The following is a 25,869-nucleotide window of genomic DNA, read 5'->3' as shown; positions in this document are numbered from 1 at the left end:
TCTACAGTTAGCCATATTGATACTTATTTGCAGGAAAGAGGCGCAGATTTAATAAGTCGCTCTCATTTGTGAATTATCTGCAATTATTTACCTAGAATTTTGCGTAAGTGTCATTCATATGGTAATGTATATGTTGAAATGAATATATGTTTTATTTAATCGTATGCTTTTCTCTGTTTTAGTAGTTTTAGTCACCCCATTGTCATGATTCAAGCTGAGGTCAAAAAAAAAAATATAATGATCCCTGGCTACGTTCCGCACATCTTCGGACGTGCGAAGCTCGATAAATTCACGGCTTAAATTGCATTTACTTTATTGTGTGACCTCAATGAACAATGCTACGTAAGATTTTATGAAGCATTAAGAAATTCAATTCCAATCTTAAAGGCAAAACAAACTTTAATCTCTCAATTGCTTATTCAAACAACAATAATTATTATTATTACAAATTATTATATTCGTATTTTATTTTATTTTTATTTGTTAAAGTACGTATTAATTTCTAATTTCGCTTCAATTTTTAGATCGTAACACAACTTTTTTATTTTCATTTTCAACGGCTTCTTGTAAAAGAATATGTTATAAGTGAATGTATAACAAAAATCCGTTGTCTCCTACACGCTCTGCTGAATTTTTAGGCCATGAAAGGAAAGTTATTTTCCTTGTGTTCGTTTCTGTTGTTTTCGACAGAAGCATGTGTTAAGATAATGCAGTTTCAAGTTTGTTTTATCCGCTGCCGTACACCATGTACAGTTCAGGAACCATCATACATTTCGACTGAGCCCGACTATATCGCTTTCGCGTCCTTCAGAACAATGAATAGCAGAGTACAGAAACAGATCAACGTTCCCACCCAAAACGGCAATTGTGAAGTGATCGAGTAGGGTAATAATTATTATTTAAAATATGTTTTCTTGTGGGGAGGGGGGACATATAATATGGTGTGGCTAGGGGTGGAACATTTTTAAATCCGCCACTGCCAGCATTTTAAAGATATTTATGAAGTCCGACTTTCAGTTAAGTCAGCATGTTTAACTTTGATTGCTGAAAGTTTATCTCAACGTAAAACCAGACTGCCAGAAGTTTTCAATAATTTTGGCTTGAGCTTGACGAAATAATATTTCAGAATCAAACGAATTTACAGTTTATTTCCAGTCAGAAAGAAAAATATTTAATATCGATACAAGGGATAATTTTTCGTAGCAGTGAAATGTATGTATAATCTCAAAATAGTAATTTCTAACATCACGATATTTTCACTTTACTTAAAGGATGTATTGCCGCTGCAAATTTCCGTTATTGAATGTAGGAAGAAAAGTCCTTAATAATAAAAGGGATTTAGTCTTGCTTTCGCAACTCTTGTTTAGGTTGCTACTTTCTCAGTTTCCCGTAATAAAATTAGGTCGGGCCTTGTTTAGTTTCACACGATCTCTGTTTTCGGAATCCATGCTGGTTGGCATGAAATAGGTCATTCTGTTCGAGATATCTTATTACTTTGAGATCAGAATATGTTTTGAGATTCTTTAAATTGTGGATCACTTGTGCTTCCCTTCTTGTAGACAAGTGTGGTCTGTGCTTTCTTCCTACTATTGGGTATCGTTTTTTGTTCGAAAGATCTATCGCAGATTACACTTAGAAGAAGGGCTATCTGAGCCGCAGGATCAGTATAGAATTCCATAGGGACTACGGCGGTTCCTGGAGCTTTGTTCAGTTTTAACGACTTCAGTTTTTTGTCAACAGCAGTCACACTAATATCTATTTCCCTCACCTTCTCAGTGGTACGAAAGTTAAATTCGGACAATACTCCCGGGATTTCCTCTCAAAAGGAACTTTGAAAACGGAGTTAGGCTTTTTCACTTTTTGCTTTGCTATCCAGAATTTCAGTTCCTCTCCTGAGTTGATCGTTGCGTACATGTGCGAACCAAGATGTTACCTGATACGGTAATGCTTTTTTTAACCCAAACCGTACACGTTTATAACTGACATTTTCTACTTACATTCTCGTTGTATTTCTTATTTATAGCACCGGTACTGTTAGTAGATTCCTAGCTACGGGAGGAGATTAGGTGTCGACGATTGTATTCAGCCAAAGACTGAAGTGAACATCCCTAAAACTTGAGTCAGTCTAAGCTCATATTTGAATAATGTTTTTCTACTTCGAGATTTATAGTTTGCATTTTTTCTATTGGTCTAGTCTTGTATGTGGTCGGTAAGTTCGGTGGTGCATGATGAGTGACAGCAGTATGCTGTGTTATCGGGGTGTAATGTGTCTAACATCTAGCAGGAGTTGTAGGAGATACGACTTGCGTTTGGTTTGTCTGGAATGATTGACTTTCCTTGTGTATCTTTCTTGGCAATATTTTCTGGTGTAAGATATTCGTAAGCAGCATGATTAAGCACGATAGTGCACTTTTTCAGATGCACAGTTGTTAAGTTTGGAGGTTCCTATCGGTTTTAGCCAACGTCAGCTGTTAGTGGAGCCATCAGCCGCCTAGCTACCCTCAGGACCCTCCCTTCAGGTGAGAGTATTTCTAGGTTTTCGTTTCATGCGCAGTCGACCTCAAGAACTGGTAGGATGAACGCCTTGTAGGTGTCCAATAGTGTGTCGTTTCTGGCTTCAGCCACCTTTGCTCGTATGTATCCAAGCATATTAAGTCTGTTTCTTGCTTCTGAAGTAATGTTGTTTGTGTGGGCTTTCCAGGACATGGGCGTACATAACATTTATCCAAGATATTTTCACTTGTCTACTACTGTCATGTTTGCTCCCAGAGTGTGCAAGTGACAGTGTCTTAAATGTGTTATTTGTGTTTCAAGTGCATAAGGCTTCATTTTCCACAGTTGCAGACGGTTTGTAGTTGATTCTCGTATGTTTGTATGTGGTCTGTACGTTCGGTGGTGCATGGTGAGTGACAGCAATATGTTGTGTCATTGCTATGTAATGTGTAATAGTACGACTGAGAATTCGCATTTCACGATCGAGAAGTCTCTTCAGCCTCAACGGGTGACTGTTGAAAGGTGGCTACGCTGAGTCACAGCGCCAGAAATTGCGCCAAAGAGTATTATTCCGCCGCCTCCACTGGCGCAGTAGTGGTTCAGAGAATGTCGAGGGCAGTGGTAGTTCAGAGGTTGCCGTGGGCAGTGCTTGTTGAGAGGATGTCGAGAGCAGTACTAGTTGAGAGCATGTCGTGTGCAGTTATTCTTCTGTTGGGCGAGAGAGTAGATGCTGCTCGGTTGGTGTAATGTATGTATGGAAGATGTTGCAATGATCACAGTGTATTTTTCGTCAATATATATGGAGGTAACAATTTTTTTTTATTTCAAATCTCCTTAATCATAATGCCTCTTAGTCACAGGTTCAGTCAACAAAGCATCTGGCTCGTGTTCATGTATTAGACTTGTAATTCTGGTTTCTATGTGCAATTACAGTATTTGTGGTTTTTCAATTAGTTCATTGTAAATGGTGTTTAAAATTTCTTGTCGTATTGAGGAAGAACCATGCCAGATACATGTACATTGAATCACACTTCCACACACAGAACAGTTACACTTGTGCTTTGTTGTTTCGTAGCTTTTATAGTTGCAGGGGACTTAATTAATCAATTGTGTTAACGGAAATTTCCGTTCATTCTTTATTGTTATTTTATGCAGTCAGATTGCGTACTAATACTACTCAGGGCCTCGATGTTCCGACACTTCAGTGGGTCATGCACAATTTCGCTATTCGTCTGAGCCATATCGAATATGCCGTAATCTAAATCCGCATGTCTGTAGTGACATTTACATGTTGAATGAAGTGTGTGCATGCCTTAGTCTGTAACTAGTTTGCATTTTTTTCATATAGATCCATAATTGTCACTCTGTACTTGCAACGCGCATCAGGAACATAATGTATACACACCATGTTTAAGCTGAGCGCGAAAGAATATTCAACTGCTTTAAGGCATTTTATCAATTTACTGCAAGTGGGAGTGTTGTAGGTTGCAAAGTAATTATAAATAATCTTGTAGAGGAAGTAGTGTTAGTGCTTAGTACATGGCGTTGTGACTGAGTGTGAACAGGTTGTGGTGCAACAAACTACATAGCATGGTATCTTTCAGAATGCAAAATTTATTCGGCACTTGTGCTCCACTGATTACATATATACGTTGAAATTAAGATGGTGGCGTGGTGTCGGCGTTCTCGAAATCCTCCCACGGCACGGCCATGTTCTTGTAGATGTCTGCGATGACTTTCGCCGAAGCCTTCTGCGTCCTGGGTCTCTCTGGATCGTCGTAGTCCACGGAGTGCAGCCCGAACTTCAGTCTGTGGAAAAGTGCTGAGCGTTAAGATTACCCCTACAAAGAGTGTGGGAGCGAATGACGTACTTTTAAAGTGGTAACCGCGAGAAAACTGTGCGTTACACACGTCTGGAATTACAAACTACAGGGGAAGACATAATTATTGTTGAAATGAAAGTTAAATGGAGGTAAATGGAAGACGTAGCTTGGCGAAAGTGTGATAGATAGACCACAGAAGCTCTGTACAGAATCCTGAATCTATGTCTTCTATCTACATCAGCATCTGCATGTATTCCGCCCACTGTAATTGTCCTGACTATGTCTTCGGTATCCCTACGCGAGTAGTATTATTCGAAAAGTAAGGAACGATCGGTCGCGAAATGGAAACCACAGTGAAAATCCAATGAAGTTTTGCACAGGTGTGTTGGCAGTGTCTCTAGTATGCCCGTCGTTCTTTTTAGTTCTGAGCACACAGGGAGCACATAAAGATACCTAGAACAATAGTGTTTCGCGCCAAGTACGAGGGCCTGGTGAGAAATTTCGCCTGAAGCTATGCAGCCAACATTACATAACTGTCGAGCGTTTTCTTCTTCAAGACAAGTCTCAGCCGCATTCTGCATGGGCTATGAAGGTGTTCCTACATCTTACTCAATTGGAAATGTTTGATTACCCACAATACAGCCCGTAATTGTCTCCCTCTGATTTTCATCTCTGGTCACAAATCATTACACCCCACTTACATGAAGACAACATTTTGATACAGACAACGAGCTGTAGGCCAGTGTAGAGAATTGGCGGAGGCCACTGGAGTCTGCCTTCTATAAAGAGGGTATTGGAAAGTTGGTACAATGGTACGACAAACGACTAAGTCGAATGGGCGACTATGGAGATAAGTAGCTGGAAGTTGTAGCTAACTGGTGCGACCTATCGTTCCTTACTTTCCGAATAGCCCACTTACATAGGGATTTGAAGTGTATTCCTAGATTCCTCACTCGATAATATTACTTGAAACTTGTTGGCTTTTGCAGACTAGCTGGCATGTACATACAAGCCCCTTCCAGTTCAGGTTCTTCAGCCGCTCGGTGAAGCTCTCTCTCAGACAAACATTCGGTCATTCGCTTTTCTGCAACGTTCGATATCCCCTGTTACTGTTATTTGGCACATGTCCCACATACCTGAGCAACATTCTAGAAATGGTCGTACAAGTGTTAGAAGCCAACTTTCTTTGTAGACTCAGTGCGCCACTGCTTTGCGAATGAACTGAAGTCTGACACCTGCTTTTCCTACGATTGAGCCTATGTGACCAATCTGATTCATATCTAAAAATCATTACACCCCAATATTTGTATCAGTTGACTGATTCCAAATGTAGCTCACAGATATTTTTGTTATAGGACACTATACGTTTTTTGCCTTTTGTGAAATACACTATTTTATATTTCCGAAAATTTAAGGACAACTACAGACCTTTGCACCATTTTGAAATTTTATGACTATAAGTTTGACGATTTGTGCAGATTTTTTCGGATAGTACTTGATTATAGGTAACTGATCCCAAGAGACAAGAAAATACAGAGACACTGAGGTCAAAACAGTGGGTGCATGACAAGAAGAAATACAAAGCTGGTCCAGAATGTTAAGTACCATTTGGGATTTAAAAAAGTTTATCTGTTTGTTTTCATTTTTGGTTTACTACAGAACTATCTACACACCTTGAACTACTTTTCAACACAGTCACCATGCGGATTAAGATGGGTGTCATATCTTGGCAGCCGGCAGCAGTGGCCGAGCGGTTCTAGGCGCTACAGTCTGGAACCGAGCGCCTGCTAAGGTCGCAGGTGTTAGTTAGGTTTAAGTTGTTCTACGTTCTAGGGGACTGGTGACCTCAGATGTTAAGTCCCATAGTGCTCAGAGCTATTTGAACCATATCTTGGCAGAAATCGCAACATGCCCGCTTTGGAGAATTTAACTGCATGCGGCAAGAACACACTTGACAGTGGCAGAGGAGATCCCTGCAGAAGGCTCGTGGGCAGTTCAGCATTCGACACGGTTTGAAACCAGAGAACATTTTATTAATGAATATCACCGCGATAGCATGCATTCGTACAGATTTTGGACGTTTACCTTGTTCTTACTATCACTCCCAAAGTGCTGGACGCCAAGAAACCTCGAGTTGAGAAAACAAGCTGAAGTCATACGGAGCTAGCTCTCGACTGTCAAAAGGGTGATAGAATTGTTCCCAGCAAAAGAAATCAAGCAGCGTCATCGTTACGCGTGGGGTGAGCGGTCGTGCATTGTCATCCATGAACACAATATCACAAGTCAGTATCCCATGTTGCGTCACGCCCCGTAACTTTTTGAATAGCTCACGGTTAGCTGTAGCGTTTACTTATTTATTTATTTATTTAGCGTATGGCAATGCACATCATTAGCTGTAGATTTGATTACTGTGTCTCGTTCCATCCAGCCTACTAATGAAATTCCTTGGCAGTTCCAAAACCTAGTGCACATCATTTTTCTTGAAAGAAGACGTGGCTATGCTTTTCTGTTTGTAAAGGAACCAGCACGCCGCCATCAAAGAGGCTGTCGTTTTAATTCCGACGTCTTTTGACAAATCCGTGTCTCATCATCTGTGACAATTCTTTCCAAAAAGTCATTTCCGTCTGTCGCATAACGCTGCAAAAACTCCAAGGATGCTCCCGCGCGTTTCCATTTTTGAATGTCAATTTTTCGTACCCATCGTGCACACAGTTTTTGCAATGCAAATATTGAGCCACATTCAAGTTTAATAAAAAAGCGACATGTTTTGAAAACTCGTTGACAAATTGGAATTCATTACCTGCCTACTGCAAAGAACTTGTTTGTCTGCACAGCGCACCAGTTCTTCAATTATCAACAATGGAATCGACTGCGTTCCTTACCGTGAACATTTTCCCTTCCTTCGTTTAACATGCTAAACCACCTCCGTGCCATACCTTCTCTCCTCGCGTTGCGCTCGAATGTTTCACTTATCCGGCTTTAAATTTCACAACATCAAACATTTCTCGCATTCAAAAACTTGTTAAAGGCGGTACTTTCACAGCTGACGGGCCGATACATTGTTTTAAGCATGATCACATAACTATGACTTCAGATGTTAAAGTAATGAAGGAAAATGCCTAAGCTACTTCGTTCTCGAGTTTAAGGACGTAACTGCGCATATGCGAGTACCGTGTTGTCAGATGTACGCGAGAGAAGAGCAAACGTTACATACTTTCTGGGTCAGCTCTGTGTGAGGCAGCGTCATGGTTTCCTACGGTAAGGTACAGGAAAATGGCCTTCGTCTAGCTGTGTATGTCAAATGGGTCATGGTGTCTATAGACCGGGCAACAAAGAACACTTACCGATTTCTGGGAAAAATCGTAGTAATATATTAGAACAATAGCAGGGAAAGAGTAGCTGAAATTTCCTCCGTGGGTTCTACGGTAATAAGAGCTTAAGAAATGGTACAATATACCAACGGATCGGAAGAGCTCTATTATCTAATGAACCCGACAGAAATTGGAGATCGATGATGATACATATCAGCGCAGAGATGCTCCTACAAGATGCGTGTGGAAGCAGGTAGTACAGGGATAGTAACGGTGGAATGACGGTGAGACTGTGCACTGGCATTAGTGTATCCAACACATCTGGCTGGTGGGAATGAAAGAGATAATTCCAGGAAATATTTACAAGACACATGTCAGGGCCATACAGTGATCGAAATACCCGAAGTGTTGCACATATCTGCTTTGTGGTTTCATCTTGCTCTGCATTCTTAAGTCACTAGTGCCGGCGATACTCACGAGTATCCATTCATCCACTCCAGGTTGTCGATCAGACTCCAGTGCGTGTAGCCAATCATTGGAACACCATCTTCGTTGATGGCGCGCAAGATAGCTGACACGTAGCCCTGCAAAAAATAACAGTGCCACTATAATATCATTAAAAATATATCACTACCTATTCTACAATTAAATATTCATCGCAGACGATCATGAAGACGAGTGTGACGAAAAATGAGAGAACGTCAGCTGTAAAAATCGCTGCAGATATTAATCTCGCACTTGCTAACCCTGTCAGCACCAAAACAACATTACGGGAGCTCCATAAGCAGGGAACAGATGAGAGAGCTGTAATTCTGAAACCCCTCAGGTACCGCTCGTGGTTGAATACAACTGCGCAACCTGCGGGCTTGGCCAGCATCGACATCTACGTTGAAACATGCGATTCTCGAGTTGTTTCTGTGTTTTTGTCCAACACTTGTGTCTCTTTTAAGGTCCGTGTCATTTCTATCGCATTTCTTGTCCCTCTGTTTTTTCACAAGACAAGCTACCTCATTCATAAACTAGATTCTGTCTCCCAGTCTCCTTCTCCATTCATACCCCTAAGATTTCTTTGCCATATTTGACACAATATTACTTGTTCTATGGGTACCAGTTGACTGGAATACTCTCTTTCAAATTCTAAAGGTGGCAGGGGTAAAATACAGGGAGTGAAAGGCTATTTACAATTTGTACAGAAACCAGATAGCAGTTATAAGAGTCGAGGGGCATGAAGGGAAAGCAGTGGTTGGGAAAGGAGTGAGGCAGGGTTGTAGCAGTAAAGGAAACAAAAGAAAAATTTGGAGTAGGAATTAAAATCCATGGAGAAGAAATAAAAACTTTGAGGTTTGCCAGTGACATTGTAATTCTGCCAGAGACAGTAAAGGACCTGGAAGAGCAGTTGAACGGAATGGACAGTGTCTTCAAAGGAGGATATAAGATGAACATCAACAAAAGAAAAACGAGGATAATGGAATGTAGTCGAATTAAGTCGGGTGATGCTGAGGGAATCAGATAAGAAAACGAGATAGTTAAAGTAGCAAAGGAGTTTTGCTATTTGGGGAGCAAAATAATTGATGGTGGTCGAAATAGAGACGATATAAAATGTAGACTAGCAATGGCAAGGAAAGCGTTTCTGAAGAAGAGAAATTTGTTAACATCGAGTGTAGATTTAAGTGCCAGGAAGTCATTTCTGAAAGTATCTGTATGGAGTGTGGCCATGTATGGGAGTGAAACATGGACGATAAATAGTATGGATAAGAAGAGAATAGATGCTTTCGATATGTGGTGCTAAAGAATAATGCTGAAAATTAGATGGGTAGATCACATAACTAATGAGGAGGTATTGAACAGAATTGGGGAGAAGAAAAGTTTGTGGCACAACTTGACAAGAGGAAGGGATCGGTTGGTAGGACATGTTCTGAGACATCAAGGGATCACCAACTTAGTGCTGGAGGGCAGCGTGGAGGGTAAAAATCGTAGAGAAAGACCAAGATATGAATACACTAAGCAAATTCAGAAGGATGTAGGTTGCAGTAGGTACTGGGAGATGAAGAAGCTTGCACAGGATAGAGTAGCATGGAGAGCTGCATCAAACCAGTCTCAGGACTGAAGACCACAACAACAACAACACGAGTACCAGATTTCCTAGTCCTTTCTTTCGTTTCAGTTCTGGACATCACTGTTGCCAGGAACTATGTGGACCTTTCATCTGCGTCAGGTTTAATTTCATAGCATTATTACTTCTTTTAGTACTTCTTCATAAACAACTGCCGCACACGACAAATTAATGTCAGTGGTCACGAGATTATTCTCCAAAGTAGCGTATCTGTCTTTGTAGCTTGGCTGACACTGTATTTCCCACTTCTTTCCTTTCTTTTATTTGTCTGAGCTGCCTGGCCTGAAACTGACGTCGAAAACAGGACGAGAATGTTGACTGACCCTGAGGTAGTGGACGCGGCCTGTGTCGTTGAGCACGCCAGGAGGGTCCACCCAGCCGTTCTCCGTGACGAAGATGGGGTAACCCGGGTAGGAGTCGTGTATCCAGTTGAGGAGCTTCCGGAGACCCCATGGAACGTCCTGAAACAATAGAGGCACCACTCACGTACAGAGCCTATATACAGGTTACGAACGAATGACAACTGAAAGAACATTTATTTATTTATTTGCTTAACCTGATCTGACTAGAGCCATCAGGCCCTCCCGTTTCATCGGACCACGGTTTCCCACATATATATTATCTATTACATCATGTTTACATATGAACAAATAGTATAGTGGCATTGTATGGTGGCAAATAGTGGCAGTGTGAGTAAATTACTGAATACGAACTAATAAAGTTACCACTGCCAGTACTTGTACTACTGTAGCTGCTGCCACTAATAATGGTAATAATAACAACAATAATAATGATAATAATAATTAAATTAATAACAATAGTGGTAGTGTTAGATATAAGAAGAATTCATAGGCGTACAAAATAGATATTTTCAGATATAGCAAGTTGGGAAAAGTAAATTTAAAGAGACTGGATCGCTAAGAGTACTGGAAAATGAGGAAGATCAGGTTGGAAAGAAAGATGTACAAGCGTAACGAGTGGGTATAGCGACAATGGTAACCCTTATTGTAATTCTAGTAGATATATCATTCGCTGTCTTCTGAAATTTATTTTCCTAATGTAATGCCAGGAGTTATTCCAGCGACGTCTTCCTGCTACTGAGAAGGACTCCGAGAAGACGGCTAAACGACGGTGAGGGCAGGAAGGATTTTGCAGTGACGGGGGGTCCCACGTTGTTCAGACAAAGGTGCTGAGATGAAGGAGATATAAAACGGAAATTATTCATTGAAAGGATAGTAAAGAAGACGGAGGTATGGAAATCTCTGCCGTTGTCTGCATGCAGCCAGGATAGCTCTACATATGATGGTGGCATATGGTCAAAGAGTAGAGCATTACAAATGTAATGAACACAGCCAAATATAAGCCGCTCCAGGCGCCACGAACTTTCTGAAAAAGACTTCGCAGGATAACATCGCTGTAATCAATAACGGAAAGTAGAAGTCTTTGAACAAGTTTCTTTTTCAGAACGTGACGGAAGAGCTTTTCATATTTTTGTAGGACATGGAGAGATGCTGAGGCCTTCTTCCACACTGCAGTGACGTGCTGCGTCCAGTTTAGATTTTCATCTGTTATTGCTTCTAGACTCTTTTCTGAAGGAAAGAAGATGGTATTTGTCCCATTTAGCGTTAAAAATGGTAGGGATTCCCCATATTTCGGGATAATGAGCCCAGAACTAGCAACCAGTACCGGTTGGCTTTTGCATGGCCTGAGTTTTAACCCTATATCCTGTGCCCATATGTCTATCAGAGTGTGACTACTGTTCGTATGATGAGTAGGAGCAAGTTGAAACAGTGACAGATTTGAAGAAAAAAGGGTCCGCTTAAATTATATACTGGATAGATCTCTGTATAGAAAATTTATGTATGTCACCAGTCATTATCTAGATAATGGAAACACCTGCTTGGTGGGTTACGAGAAACCCTGGGCTACGGTACTCACCGAGATCCAGTAGGGTTATGTATGTTACCAGTCATTATCTAGATAATGGAAACACCTGCTTCGTGGGTTGCGAGAAACCCTGGGCTACGGTACTCACCGAGATCCAGTAGTTGGTATTGTAGCCTTGAATGGTGGAGGTGACGACACCGGCGTCATATGTCTTGGAAGGCACCTCGCCGCTGCTTCCAGAAGTTATCAGAGACGTCGTGTAGTGGTTGAGTCCGAAAAAGTCGGCCGTACCTGTGGACAGTAGAGGTATGCAGCTGGTTAAAGCTCCGCGGCCGGTAGGGCGGTGCTTTACTTTTTTAATTTTTCAGTCACTATTCTTATTGGGCCAGGCACGGTGTCGTAGAGTGAAACTCTCTTCAACGAGAATATCTTGTCCTTCTAGGACTAGAAATGGAAGTCATTTAAAACAGCTACCCTGTGTGACAAAATGGCTGAAGCAACTAGAACGGATGGAGGAAATGTATAACATTGCATCCCCTCTCACCCTCATCCATCCTCTAAGTGGGTTGTGAAGGGTCTCATACAGCGGCTGTATCCTCTGCTGAGGTTAGCCGCTACAACTGTTGTAAGCACTCCTTGATATCCTGGACACTGACACTGGGACAGGCATGATGTCCATCCTGGTACCACGCATGTTCTGTTGGGAGAAAATCTGGTGATTTGCTGGCCACATGATCCCTAAACTTCAAGCAGGAAGTTTATAGACACATGTCATGTGCGGGCGATCTTTGTGATGTCGAGAAATGGTACGCCGATATTGTCGCCTGAGACGTACCACTTAAGGACGCAAGATGTCCGTGACGTAACGTTGTGCCTTCGGAGTTCCATAAATCACGACCAGCCGTGACCCACGTCATCATCGATGGGTACCCACACCATTACACCAGGAGTAATTAGACTGTGACTCTCCAAAATATTGGCAGAATGGGACCTCTCCCGAGGTCGCCACCATACTCCCTGACGACAGTCAGCTGGGCTAACGTGCAACCACATTCCATTGCTGAACACAGCATGACGCCAACCGTCGGCAGTCCGCGCTTCCTGGTCACGACATCACTGCAAATGCAGCCGTTTGTGTTGGAGTTCTAGCGGCAGCCTACAAATACGACGATATCTCCCTAGTCTGGCCGCTGTAAGACTCCAGGATGACGCAGAATGCTGCAGGGAGTGCATTACTTGCTGTCTGATGGCGGACGCAGATGTGAAGGAGTTACAACGAGCTTTGTGCACAACATAGCGATCGTCCCTTTTAGTGGTCAAGCATGGTCCAAAAGATCATTGACGATGAGTATGTCTGACCTCATGTTCCCATGCAGCCCAACGTCCAGCCATTATCACACCCAAATGCCCCAGAAATTAGGATACTGCACTATTCGATCAATTGACCAAATGGAGACCCACAAGGAGAGGTCTTTCAAACTCTGTCAGGTGCTCACAACGCTATCTAACAAGAGTATGAGTGACTGTGACCAGTCAACATCTAACGCAGTTCACGTTACCTGTATAGCATACTAGGCATGGTAGCAACACTAGACGTGAGCCACACTAGGGCACTCATGTGGTATTTCTACCTGTCACAGATACTTTCAACCCTAATAATTTATAAGGCACCAATGGTGTACACATGTAAGAACTTATACTGACACCCTCTGGCTACTACAATTTTTTTATCAAGCAGTGTAATTAATATTTTTGGGAACTTATTATTTGGTTGGAACAGAAACATTGTAACCTAATACTCGAAGTTAGCCATGTAGTTCATCCCTAGTTTTGACACTTTTTATTTAACTTCATGTGACAGTTATAGTGCTAACATCTTCACCGATTCTCTCGCAGTTGCTCCTGCAATGCCGTTTCTCTGGTAGGCAGCACTATTCGTCACCTTCTGAAACTGCGTTTTGGTAAGGCTGACACGTGGAAAATACCAATATCCTGCATGACGTGCGAGTGTAGACAGAAGCCTTGAGAAGTGTCCTGTGTCTCTGTGCGTCGGCTACTCACCCTTGATGAGGAGAATCTCGGCCAAGGAGAGCGAGGGCAGGCGAGACCTGGCTCTCCCCTCCTCTTTGCTGTTGGCTGCCACGCGCTGCCGCACCACCTTGGGGAAGTTGCCCAGCAGCGAGAAGATGGGATTCGCCCAGAGCCCGATCTGCGAGCAAGGGGTTGTGTTATTGGAAAGTCTACAAAACTAGTGATAGGACAATAAGAGACTGGACACGGAAGCAAACATAGACAGTTTATGGTGGCACTGCTGACCTCAAACTGCAGCTGACGTTCCGAAGCGTCTGCGTCCTCCGCACTGTTGGTCAGCGGCTCGTACCAGCCTCCGTCCAGCGTGATGCCAACCTTGCCTGAAACGACAGTCTAGATCACTGGCTGCCACTACAGTACTACCATTTTGTTATGTCGTGACTTTCATGGCCACAAATAAGAGTCGTTGCTAGGTTTTTAAACACACTAGAAGACAAAAAAAAATCGACGTCACACGAAGGAAATCTTAGAATCGGGTGGAAATCGGAAGTTGTGATGTACACGTAAAGACAAACAAACGCTTACACTTTTACGAAAACTGGTTGGTTAATTCAACAGAAAGTACACTACTAGCCATTAAAATTGGTACACCACGAAGATGACGTGCTACAGACGCGAAATTTAACCGACAGGAAGAAGATGCTGTGATATGCAAATGATTAGCTTTTCAGAGCATTCACACAAGGTTGGCGCCGGTGGCGACACCTACAACGTGCTGACATGAGGAAAGTTTTCAACCGATTTCTCATACACCAACAGCAGTTGACCGACGTTGCCTGATGAAACGTTGTTGTGATGCCTCGTGTAAGGAGGAGAAGTGCGTACCATCACGTTTCCGACTTTGATAAAGGTCGGATTGTAGCGTATCGACTTTGCGGTTTTTCGTATCGCGACATTGCTGCTCGCGTTGGTCGAGATCCAATGACTGTTAGCAGAATATGGAATCGGTGGGTTCAGGAGGGTAATACGGAACACCGTGCTGAATCCCAACGGCCTCGTATCAGTACCAGTCGAGATGACAGGCATCTTATCTGCATGGCTGTAACGGATCGTGCAGCCACATCTCGATCCCTGAGTCAACAGATGGGGACGTTTGCAAGACAACAACCATCTGCACGAGCAGTTCGACGACGTTTGCAGCAGCATGGACTATCAGCTCGGAGCCCATGGGTGCGGTAACCCTCGACGCTGCATCACAGACAGGAGCGCCTGCGATGGTGTACTCAACGACGAACCTGAATGCACGAATGGCAAAACGTCATTTTTTCGGATGAATCCGGGTTCTATCTACAGCATCATGATGGTCGCATCCGTGTTTGGCGACATCGCGGTGAACGCACGTTGGAAACGTGTATTCGTCATCGCCATACTGGCATATCACCTGGCATGATGGTATGGGGTGCCATTGGTTACACGTCTCGGTCACCTCTTGTTCGCATTGGCGGCACTTTGAACAGTGGACGTTACATTTCAGATGTGTTACGACTCGTGGCTCTACCCTTCATTCGATCCCTGCGAAACCCTACATTTCAGCAGGATAATGCACGACCGCATGTTGCAGGTCCTGTACGGGCCTTTCTGGATACAGAAAACGTTCGACTGCTGCCCTGGCCAGCACATTCTCCAGATCTCTCACCAACTGAAAACGTCTGCTCAATGGTGGCCGAGCAACTGGCTCGTCACAATACGCCAGTCACTACTCTTGATGAACTGTGGTATCGTGTTGAAGCTGCATGGGCAGCTGTACCTGTACACGCCATCCAAGCTCTGTTTGACTCAATGCCCAGGGTTATCAAGGCCGTTATTACGACCAGAGGTGGTTGTTCTGGGTACTGATTTCTCAGGATCTATGCACCCAAATTACGTGAAAATTTAATCACATATCGGTTCTAGTATAATATATTTGTCCAATGAATACCCGTTTATCATCTGCATTTCTTCTTGGTGTAGCAATTTTAATGGTCAGTAGTGTACTTCACAAACTGAGTAAGTCAGTATCACGTAGGACCACCCCTGGGTCTTATGCAAGCAATTATTCTGGCATTGACTGGCAGAACTGTTGGATGTCCTCCGGAGGGATATCGTGCCATGTTCAGTCCAGTTCGTGCTTTAGATCATAAACATCCCGAGCTGGTTGGTGGGTCCTGCCCATAATGTTTCACACGTTCTCAATTGGGGAGGAATCCGGCGACCTTGGACCAAAGTTGGGTTTCGCAGGCATCCATACAAGCAGTAGAAAGCCTCGCTGTATGCCAGAGGGCGTTATCTTGCTGAAATCTGTGCCCACAATGGCCTGCCATGAAGGGCACCAAAAGATGGTGTACAATATTGTCTACGTACCAACGTGCTTTAAGGATTCCATAGATGACAACGAATGGGGTCCTGCTGTGACAAGAAATGGTACACCTGACCATTACTCCCAGATGTGGGACTGTATGGTAGGCGACAGTCACGTTGGTGTTCCACCACTGTCCAGGGCGTCTCCATACAAGTCTTCACGCTAGAGTCTCATGCACTGGAGTAGAATTGTCTTCAGTGAAGAGCCCGATGACACCTCTGACAATGTTGAGATACCAACTTGGCTATCACACACCACCCTACCTTGGCCAGCAAGGTTGCCAGATCTCTCCCCAACTGAGATCATTGGGAGCACTATGGGCAGAATCCTTCAACCACTCGAGATTTCACTATCCAACGCACTCATTAGACAGAATTTGACTCGATATCCCTCAGGAGGACATCCAACAACTTTGACCATCAATGCTAAGGCGAATATCTGCTTGCATAAGGGACAAATGTAGGCCAATCCGTTACTGACTTGCTCCGTTTGTGAACTTCTTTCTCTTGAATAAATCATCCATTTTTTTCTGAAACTGTAATCATGTCCCGGCCGGGGTGGCCGAGCGGTTCTGGGCGCTACAGTCTGGAACCGCGCGACCGCTACGGTCACAGGTTCGAATCCTGCCTTGGGCATGGATGTGCATGATTTCCTTAGGTTAGTTAGGCTTAAGTAGTCTAAGTTCTAGGGGACTGATGACCTCAGAAGTTAAGTCCCATAGTGCTCAGAGCCATTTGAATCATTTTGTATTCATTTCCTTGTCTGTACATGTCCATCGGATCTACCAATTTCCGTCTCATTCTTATAATTTCTTCGTGGTCTGTCGTGGTATGTCTCAGAGTCTATGTTGCAGTTATTTTCTAATTTAGCTGGAAGAGCAGTAATGTTTTGTGACACCTGTTAGTGAAATGCTTCCGTCTAGTGGAAAACTAATTATCGTTTATTATGAACTAGTGTTAACAGCGCAGCCTCGAGTCTCGGGCATGGGTGTGTGTGTTGTTCTTAGCATAAGTTAGTTTAAGTAGTGTGTGAGTCTAGGGACCGATGACCTTAGCAGTTAGGTCTCTTAGGAATTCACACACATTTGAACAGTAATCTTAACAGCCACATGTACAGGGCGGCGCAGGGGAACGGGAGATTTTGAACGCTACAGTTGACAGCACTGTAGCGCCGGCAGATGTTCGAAACTTTGCACAACTGATGTGAACGCATTGCCATTTATTATCATGGAGAATTGGACTGGTGCGGAACGTGCAGTAGCTGTGAGAGCGTTTTACAGAAATGGTGATAGTGCGACTGCCGCGCAGAGAACATTTTGAGAGCATTACCAGCTTGGACGTCGTGGACGTGTCCCATCTGCGCATGCGATTACAACGTGGGTGCTTAATTTTGAAGAAATAGGATCTGCCTTGAAAAAGAAACCTCAGGTGGCATTCCAACGGTACGTACCCCAGAGAACATTCCAGCTGCTAGAGCTGCAATCGAGAGAAGTCCTCGCCGCTCCGTTCGACAGCACGCATCTTCGCTAGGGATTAAGCGACGATGCTTACAAAGAATACTGCACGAATTAGACTTCCATCCCTATAAGTTGCAGATTGTGCAACACTTACATGAATGAGACCCAGCGCCACGTATGGAGTTTAGTAGCCAGATATTGGCTAAAATCAACGGGGACGCGAATTTCCTTGGTAATTTATGGATATCAGACGAAGCCCATTTCCACCTGAACGGATTCGTGAACAAACAGAATTTTCGTTATTGGGCACAGGACAATCCTTGTGAGTTTCACCAGCGACCACTACATAGCGCCAAGGTCACAATATGGTGTGCTGTATCATGTCATGTTGTTATCGGCCCTTATTTCTTAGAACGCGAGGATAGTAGTGCAGTGACAGTAACATCCGCTCGATATGTTGAAGTGCTTCAAACATTCTTCACACCGAGACTGTACGAGCTTAATCTTAACGTAGAAAACATGTGGTATCAGCAGGACGGAGCCACGTCACACACTGCTCGACAATCGATGGCAGCAGTTCGTCAATTGTTTGGAAGACGCATTATTTCACGTAACGGTGACATTGCATGACCTGCGAGATTCCCTGATCTTAGTGTGTGCGACTTCTTCCTGTGGGGATATCTTAAAAAGCATGGTGTACCGTACACGTCCTGCAACAATCCATGAACTGAAGGAGAACATTGAAAACGAAATCACTGCCATTCCCCAAGATTTGCAACACCACGCATTCCAGAGTTTTCATAACAGGCTGTTAAGAGTGTGAACGCCGAATGGGAGCACATCTTTCCGATGTCATCTTTAAAAAGTAGAGAGACACTTTTGGACATTTTGATTGTAAAGACACACTGAATAATGGCATACTGAATACATTCACTTCCGTTAATAAATTACTAGTTTTATGAATTTATTCATGGAAATGACGTTATTTCGAAATTTCCCGTTTCCCTGCGCCACCCTGTACTTTCCACATTCGGATTGGGGACATAACACGGTTACAGGTTGTTCACAAGTGTCCATCAGCAGACCGCTGGCGAAGGCGAAAATAATCGAGAACATCTTATACCAGTCCACTACTATGTCAATTTTACAAATTGCTGGAAATATTGATTTTAAATATCCTATCACCCGTAACAGACCCCTCATTTATACCTCAGAAATCTGGATTTCGACCTGGCAAAAGTTGTACTGGTTTGACGTTGTACGGTGACAGGAGTGGTTGTTGCGGACTTAGTAGCAGTATGTGACACTATCAGCAGCTGTTGTTAGTCAAGGTCTTACTAGGCTCATCGATACTCTTTTGTAGAATTGCAGATTCTTCGCCAACACTTTCAAGAACAGAGTGGCCAATGAAGACTACAGAAAAAGACATCCTGCAGCGAAGTGTGCTGGCTCTAATTCTGTTCAATATATGCACGAATGATCAACCCATAGCACGCAACAGCTGGAGTTTCTTGTATGCCAATGCCGTTTCTCTAGCCACCCCGAGCACAGATTTGGAAACAACAGAGAACACCCTCACAAATGCCCTTAAATAACTTTCCAGATACAATAAGCTCCTCGAATAAACAAGTGTGTGCTTTTCATTTAAAAAACAGGAAGGCAAGTTGCGAATTACACAGGGTGAACATTAATAGAACTGAAAAGCTGACGGGATGGGTTCATGACTGGAAATGTGGGAAAGAAGGTCCTATATGAATGTGTGTCCAGAAATGCATCATTGCCATGGTAGACGGCACTGACGAGTGACAGTCGCCTGACCACGTGTGCCATGTGTGCCTTGTCTGTTGCAGGCTTTGTGGTTGACGGAACGCACTGTAAGCAGCAGGATGGTCTGGTATTCATGTCGGGAACAAGCCGAGATGGTGTTTGTGTACGGCGAAGCGAATGGAAACGGTCGTGAGGCAACATGGCTGTACCAAAACAATTGCCCTCACAGCACCAACGTCACCCAGCATCTGAAGTCCTTCTTGGGCATCTGTATAATCATGGTACCTTCCAGATAGACGAACGTGCAGGGAGGTGGTGGACTGTGCCTACATTAGATTTGGAGGAACCGGTTCTACAGGATACTGAGACAAACCTTAGAACGAGCTCCAGTTAAGTGACCCGCTAACATGATTATGCCAAAGAGCGATTATGTGTGTCCTGTTTGACAACCGCTGCTATCCCTCTCACCTCATGGAGGCCATGAACATTGTTATGATATGGATGCGATGCAGCTCTATACTGTGTTCTGGGAGGACACATGTTCACAGAACCTTTTCTCCTCTATTTGCAGTCACGATCCGTTCCTGGAGTTTGTTCGTTTTATTAATGTTCTCTCTGTAGCATGGTCAGGAGTCGAACTTGAAAACTGTGGGACCCTAAGGTACCTAGAGGTGATATTTGATAGATGTCTTACTTTCAAGAAGCGCTGCTGGTCCAATGTTTCCACCAGAAGCAATGTTCTACAGAAACTGGTTGGGTTACAGTGGGGTAGTCAACCTGAAACTGAATGAACTAATGCAAGGGTACTATATACTCGTAATTCAGAACACGCCAAAGAGGTGGACAATGTCTTCTATGGCACCTGCAGAATCATAACAGGTTGCTTCAAATCCACTACGATTTAATGGCCTTAGCACGTGCGAAAGATGACAGAAATACAGTGGAACAGGAGGAAACCCATACTCTGTATGGAGTATGGACTCGAACCGCTCCTGCAACGATTGAGCTCAAGGAGGGGTTTCCTTTGAACATCGGTGAAACTCAGACCCTTAGCTAAAAAATTAGATTGTAGCTATGGAGGGCAACGATGTACATTTCCCATGGCTGGAGAAGAGTTTCTGGAACTTTAGCTCCTGGCTATGATGAGAAATGTAGGGCTCACAAGTCCTCGAATAGACTGAGATCTGGCGTTGGCAGATCAAATGTTAATTTGGCAAGATGGGGCTACGCTGTTGATATTCAGGGTGATTGTGGAGAAGATCAGGCTACTCATCAAATGCTTCAGTGCTGATTTTGTCGAGTCTCCTGCACAGAAGCTGAACTTCATCAAGGAACGGAAAATGCAGTGCCCTGGTTTGGAGCAACAGTAATACAGTTATATTTGTGCGTAGTATGTATATTTCTGATACGAAAAGTAAAATGAGCGTATGTAAATGAGATGGTGTACACAATCATTTTTAGTAAAAATATTATTTTTATTATGAGTCAGATGAATGAGACATGTAAGGACTGTTGATATTGAGTAAGAATACCCGCATACGAAATACATTTCACCAAACATGGTGGTGAGGTAACCTTCAGTGCAGATAGTGGTTTGATGCAGTTCTCCACCCTACTCTAGGCTGCCCAAGCCGCTAAACCTCCGTGTAGCCATTGCAGTCTACATGCATTCCAACCTGCTTACTGTAGAGAGGCTTGATCTCCCTCTAAATTTTATCTTCCACTCTTCCTTCTACAATCAAACAAACGATTCCGTGGTAGCTCAACATGTTCTATCCACTGGTCCCTTCTTTTAGTCAAGTTGACCCATAATTTTCTTTTTCTCCCCAATTTGGTTCATAGCATCCTCATGACTTATCCAATCAATCCATTCTCAGTATTCTCACAGAGCACCATATCTTCAGAGCTTTCAATCTGTCCTTGCCGGACTGTTTATCGTTCACGTTCCATTTCGGTACAAGGATACACTCCCTATAAACAGCTTTAGAAGAAATTTCCTAACACTTAAATCTATATCTGATGTTAACAAGTATCTGTTTTCCAGAAACACTTTCTTGCTATTGACAGTCAGCATTTTGCATCCTGTCTGTTTCAGCTATCGTCATTTATTTCAGTACCAAATTTGCGCAACTCATCTACTACTTTTAAAGGCTCATTAGCTACTCTAATTCCCACAGTATTGTCAGATTTAATTCGTGTACATTCCATTATCTTCGCTTTTCCTTCGTCGCAAAATGTGTGAGTGCTCTCATTTTTTTTTGGACTGGAATGGTCTCCATAGCCATTCGCTAGAAGTCCCAAGATTTCTTATTTCTTGGGCAGCGAAGAGGCACTTTTTGGAATTCAGAAGGCAGAGACCTGCATGTCGTACACACTTCAGTACTGATGTCACGTGGCTTAAACGTTCTTCAAATGTCTCCAAATAAACGACAGTGTCATCCAGATAGCAAAGACACGTCGTCCACTCGAGTTGTACATACAGTTTGCCCATCAGACTTTAGAAAGTGGTTGAAGTTTTAGACAGTCCAAACGGCATAGAGGCCGGCAGGAGTTATGGAGGCAATTTTCTTCCAGTCAATCATGATTTGCCACTAGCATGTCTGCATGTCCTAGCTTGGTCATCAATGTGTGGCAGTGGATAGCCGTCTTTCTTCGTAATTTTGTTCAGTCGTCAGTAGTCGACGCAAAAATATCCTGTGCCGTCCTAGAAAAAGTACACTTTTGTCAGATTCATCATGTCTTCCTGCCTATTGTATTAGGCGACTCGATCGAATGCTTTCAGCCATTTCATCGCTTCCTGACCAACACCTCCAGAGAACACTCATGGGTGGTTGATGCGCCGCTGACTTTCTGTTGGCTTGGAATCCATTGATCTCTTGAATATATGTACCATGGGAATGACATACTGCTTGAAGTCCGGTTCCTCTGCCTCAATGGCTTTTACTTTGCCGAATTGGAACCACAGTGATGTAGATGCTATTAAATACCTGGCGTCTCCACCAAACATTCTCACGCTGTAACCACAATCAAGTCCAAATCCGAATGCAAAATCGTCAACGGAATACAACACTTGAAACTGAAAGCCCGTGTATTAGGAATACCAACGAGCAGCCAGAACGCAACTGAACTCCTGGAGAGAGAGTGCAGTTATTTATGCAGACATCGAATATTCTAGAATTCACAAACATTGCAAACATAAGATATTTCAAGAACTTTCAGAAATGATGAATAATAAATAGCGGATAAATGCTGATGGTCAGGTTTGAATTTGCAACACGTAGCAAGCCAGAGATCGATGCTGGCCACTACGCCGCACTTCGTGCACCACAGCTCGTGGCAGAATTTATCTATGATATCCTTTCAACATAGAATCCACTCGGTTCAACCGATTTTCCAAGGGCCTTACTATCTCTGATGGAATTACAGTGTCATTGGCTAACCTTAAAATTTTATAAACTACAAGTCTGTACTCCAAATACCTTCTTAACTTCTTCAAAAAAATGTCTCTGAGCACTATGCGACTTAACTTCTGAGGTCATCAGTCGCCTAGAACTTAGAACTAATTAAACCTAACTAACCTAAGGACATCAAACACATCCATGCCCGAGACAGGATTCGAACCTGCGACCGTAGCGGTCGCTCGGCTCCAGACTGTAGCGCCTAGAACCGCACGACCTCTCCGGCCGGCTTAACTTCCTCACCTTGCTCAAAGAACAGCTGTTTTTCAAAGTACTTTTGCACTAAGTGTGCTAAAAGACTTCGAGTTACGGAAGAGAAGCCAGTAACTGATGGAGAGAGTGGCTGTGGCGCTAACCTTTCTGCTTGAGGCGGAAACTCAGGTCGTAGAGTCGGTAGACGCGCGCATGCGCCACCAGGATCGTCTTTGCCATCAGGTAGTCAGCAATGCCTGAGGAGTTGGCACCAGGAGCGAACGACGTGGCTGTCGAGTAGCCCTTGGAGAACATGTTGGGCTCGTTGAAGGTCAGCCACAGCTTCACCTGTGGAAAAAAAGAACGTCATTCCATGCAATTCCGCATTGTCGTTTCCCAAACAATAGTGTACTAGCTTGCCACCAACCCAACCCAACTGGATTCGAGACTTCCATGTAGGCTGTAGAGAGCCGTCAACGAAGGGCTAAACTTATAGATATGGAAGAAACTTTAGAAGCGTCCCAAGGGAGTCTTGTCGGACCATTACTGTTTACAATACACAAGGCTTAAAATATGTTCACACTGTTTGTAGTGCAATGGCTTCGAAACAGAATGACTTAGTTACTCACCTCTTGTAGTGGAACTACTGAATTCGGTGTGCAACTGGATCGCGTCCTGTATGCGCGTATGATAAGGTGCCACGGCGAACCAGTACAGTGGAAGTCGATCGAGTAGGTATCATGGGCTGAGTGGACTGTCATTAGTGAAATTAAAGACTGTATTAAAACGATACTGAAAATAGCAGAACATTCAGGAACTACGTTTGTGATAAGTTCTAAGCCAATGGAACTGTTAAATATGTGCAGAGGGCAAGATTCGGCCGACCACAAAGAGGGACAGCTGAAGCCTCCATAGCTGTGGTATTGCAACATTTCGTCCACTCAGCACAAAAATGTGTGGATCTGGGAACAGGCGAAAGTGGGGTAAACCTGTCAAGTGCTAAGCTGCATTCTGAAGGGTTCAAAATAGACGGAGTACTTTCCGGGACTGCTGTAAGCGATGAACAAAGACGGCTAAGAGTGAGGTACAGAATACAGGGAAAGTAGTGAAGTCTGACGAGGCGCAGTTAAGATTTAACGGTACTGTGAAGAGCCACAATTGTGTCTACTGCGCTCCTTGATTTCCTAATGTTGTTGTGGACAAGGTAGTGAATCCACCAGGGCACAATGTGTGGTGTGGTTTGTCTTTGCGTGGTTTCATGTGCTTCTTCCTCTTCTTCGAGGGTACGATAACTGGTCAGGCGTACCTCGTTATACTTCAGACGAGGACTTCACCTGCCACCCAAATCCTATATGGAGATAAAATGTTTTATATGCAATAAGGTAGATCTTCTACTACTATTGCCATATCATATTGTACATGAATGGCGCCACCTGAAAAGCGTATAGATCAAGGAGATCCTAATCGCTATGAGGTCGCTCTCCTTATTTAACACTTAAGGACGAGTACCCATGGAGGACCGTCAGAGATAAAGTGGATCGACAAAAACACCATACAATAAACGAGCTATGTGGACAAATCGTAGCGTCATGTGTTTCCATTACACCTGATACACTGGAGTCACAGTTCCATCTGCAGTTTGTCGCTGTAACTATAGACTAGAATCTGCGAATATACCCCCTTCCGCTGTCCGTCCACCTTTGGCGTGATCACATGGGAGTGCAACATTAATATGTGCGTAAATAAAACGGCAAACAGTCCCCCTGAGACCCCCCGTTCGGGAACCCACAGTGCCACCCACAACCCTCATTTAACAGGTTATTCTGTACTTTCAGAAATGTCGACTCCAAATCAGACTAGTGACTGCTCTAGCGCATGGGAGATAGACAACCCTTTCGACACTCCTTGGCTATGGTTTACCTATCTTCAGACGGCAGAGACTTCGGTAGACTGAATTGGTGTTAAGTTTTTGGTAGATACATTCGTTACGCGCGCAAAAATGTCGCATGGGTGCCACCGAGGGTGTCGCCAAACTTGGAGGTGTTAGAGGGACCCTGTGTTGTTTTATTCACACATATGTTAAGGTTGTGATCACGCCACAAGAGAGCGCTAGACAGAAGGGCTGATAAAGCATAACTACCCTTTGCTGCTTCAGGTCACGTTACAATTTCGCTGAATGGTTACGAATGGTTCCTAGTGGCTCCAAGCAGAACACTAGAGCAAAACGTGCTGACGTGCTGCACTTCAAAGGGGGTGCAATCACGTTCAATGTAGATGCACCCCCCCCCCCTTCATGTCTGTAAAGAAGAGCTGAAACGTCTGACGGTGTCAACAGTGTCTAAAATTGTCGAACAAGGCGTCCTGTTGCTCATCTTACTGGACACTATCGTTTTAATATGAGAATCAATGCCGCAGAGAAAGGGCTGGTTTCATTGACGCACTCTACGCGACCTCCTGAGGGTTTTTTGTGCCGATTCTGAGCAGCGGTGCGTTTGAAGTGTTTCCTCGGCCACCCATAAGAAAACCATAGGATTTCAATGCTGCGTGGCACAGTTCTGACCTCCATCGTAGAGAATCAAAAGAAGGGTGAAATGTGGATGAGAGGAGCTCGTGTAACACGACCACGATTGCGTTGAGTAGAATTGAGGTGAACTTTGGTGCCAATGTGGCATCATTAACCCACCTTACAGCTCACATGACTTCCTGCACAGGTGTCTTTTCATCGCATGTGTCTAGACCTGGCTGTTTGAAGCGTCGTCGAATCCGAGGGTGATATCGCAGGGCGCCACGCTTTTGCACCATTACAGAGGGAGGTCCTGCGCTGCTCTACCTTTGAGCCAAATTTGAAACAGAAGGCAATTACAGGGTTTCGAAAACGTGATCCTTTAAACTTGCTGTACAGCGCAGAAGCTCGGCCTTCCCTGTCTCACATAGAGTGGA

General features: G+C 43.8%; 1 protein-coding gene across 1 annotated transcript in view; it reads right to left on the bottom strand.

The window, feature by feature from the left end:
* The window catches only part of LOC126412570 (lactase/phlorizin hydrolase-like), a 176,053-nt gene that overhangs the window by 138,723 nt on the left and 11,461 nt on the right, over positions 1–25,869 (bottom strand). The window contains exons 5-11 of the mRNA XM_050082214.1: positions 23,094–23,277; positions 13,944–14,038; positions 13,689–13,836; positions 11,776–11,918; positions 10,064–10,201; positions 8,105–8,211; positions 4,195–4,302 (exon numbers count right to left, since the gene is read on the bottom strand). Of these exons, the coding sequence (XP_049938171.1) occupies positions 4,195–4,302; positions 8,105–8,211; positions 10,064–10,201; positions 11,776–11,918; positions 13,689–13,836; positions 13,944–14,038; positions 23,094–23,277 (923 nt within the window). The remainder of the gene's footprint in view (positions 1–4,194; positions 4,303–8,104; positions 8,212–10,063; positions 10,202–11,775; positions 11,919–13,688; positions 13,837–13,943; positions 14,039–23,093; positions 23,278–25,869) is intronic.

The sequence above is a fragment of the Schistocerca serialis genome, chromosome 7, assembly GCF_023864345.2.
Source record: "Schistocerca serialis cubense isolate TAMUIC-IGC-003099 chromosome 7, iqSchSeri2.2, whole genome shotgun sequence".
Taxonomy (NCBI): domain Eukaryota; kingdom Metazoa; phylum Arthropoda; class Insecta; order Orthoptera; family Acrididae; genus Schistocerca; species Schistocerca serialis.
This window is presented reverse-complemented; position numbering and strand designations above follow the sequence as displayed.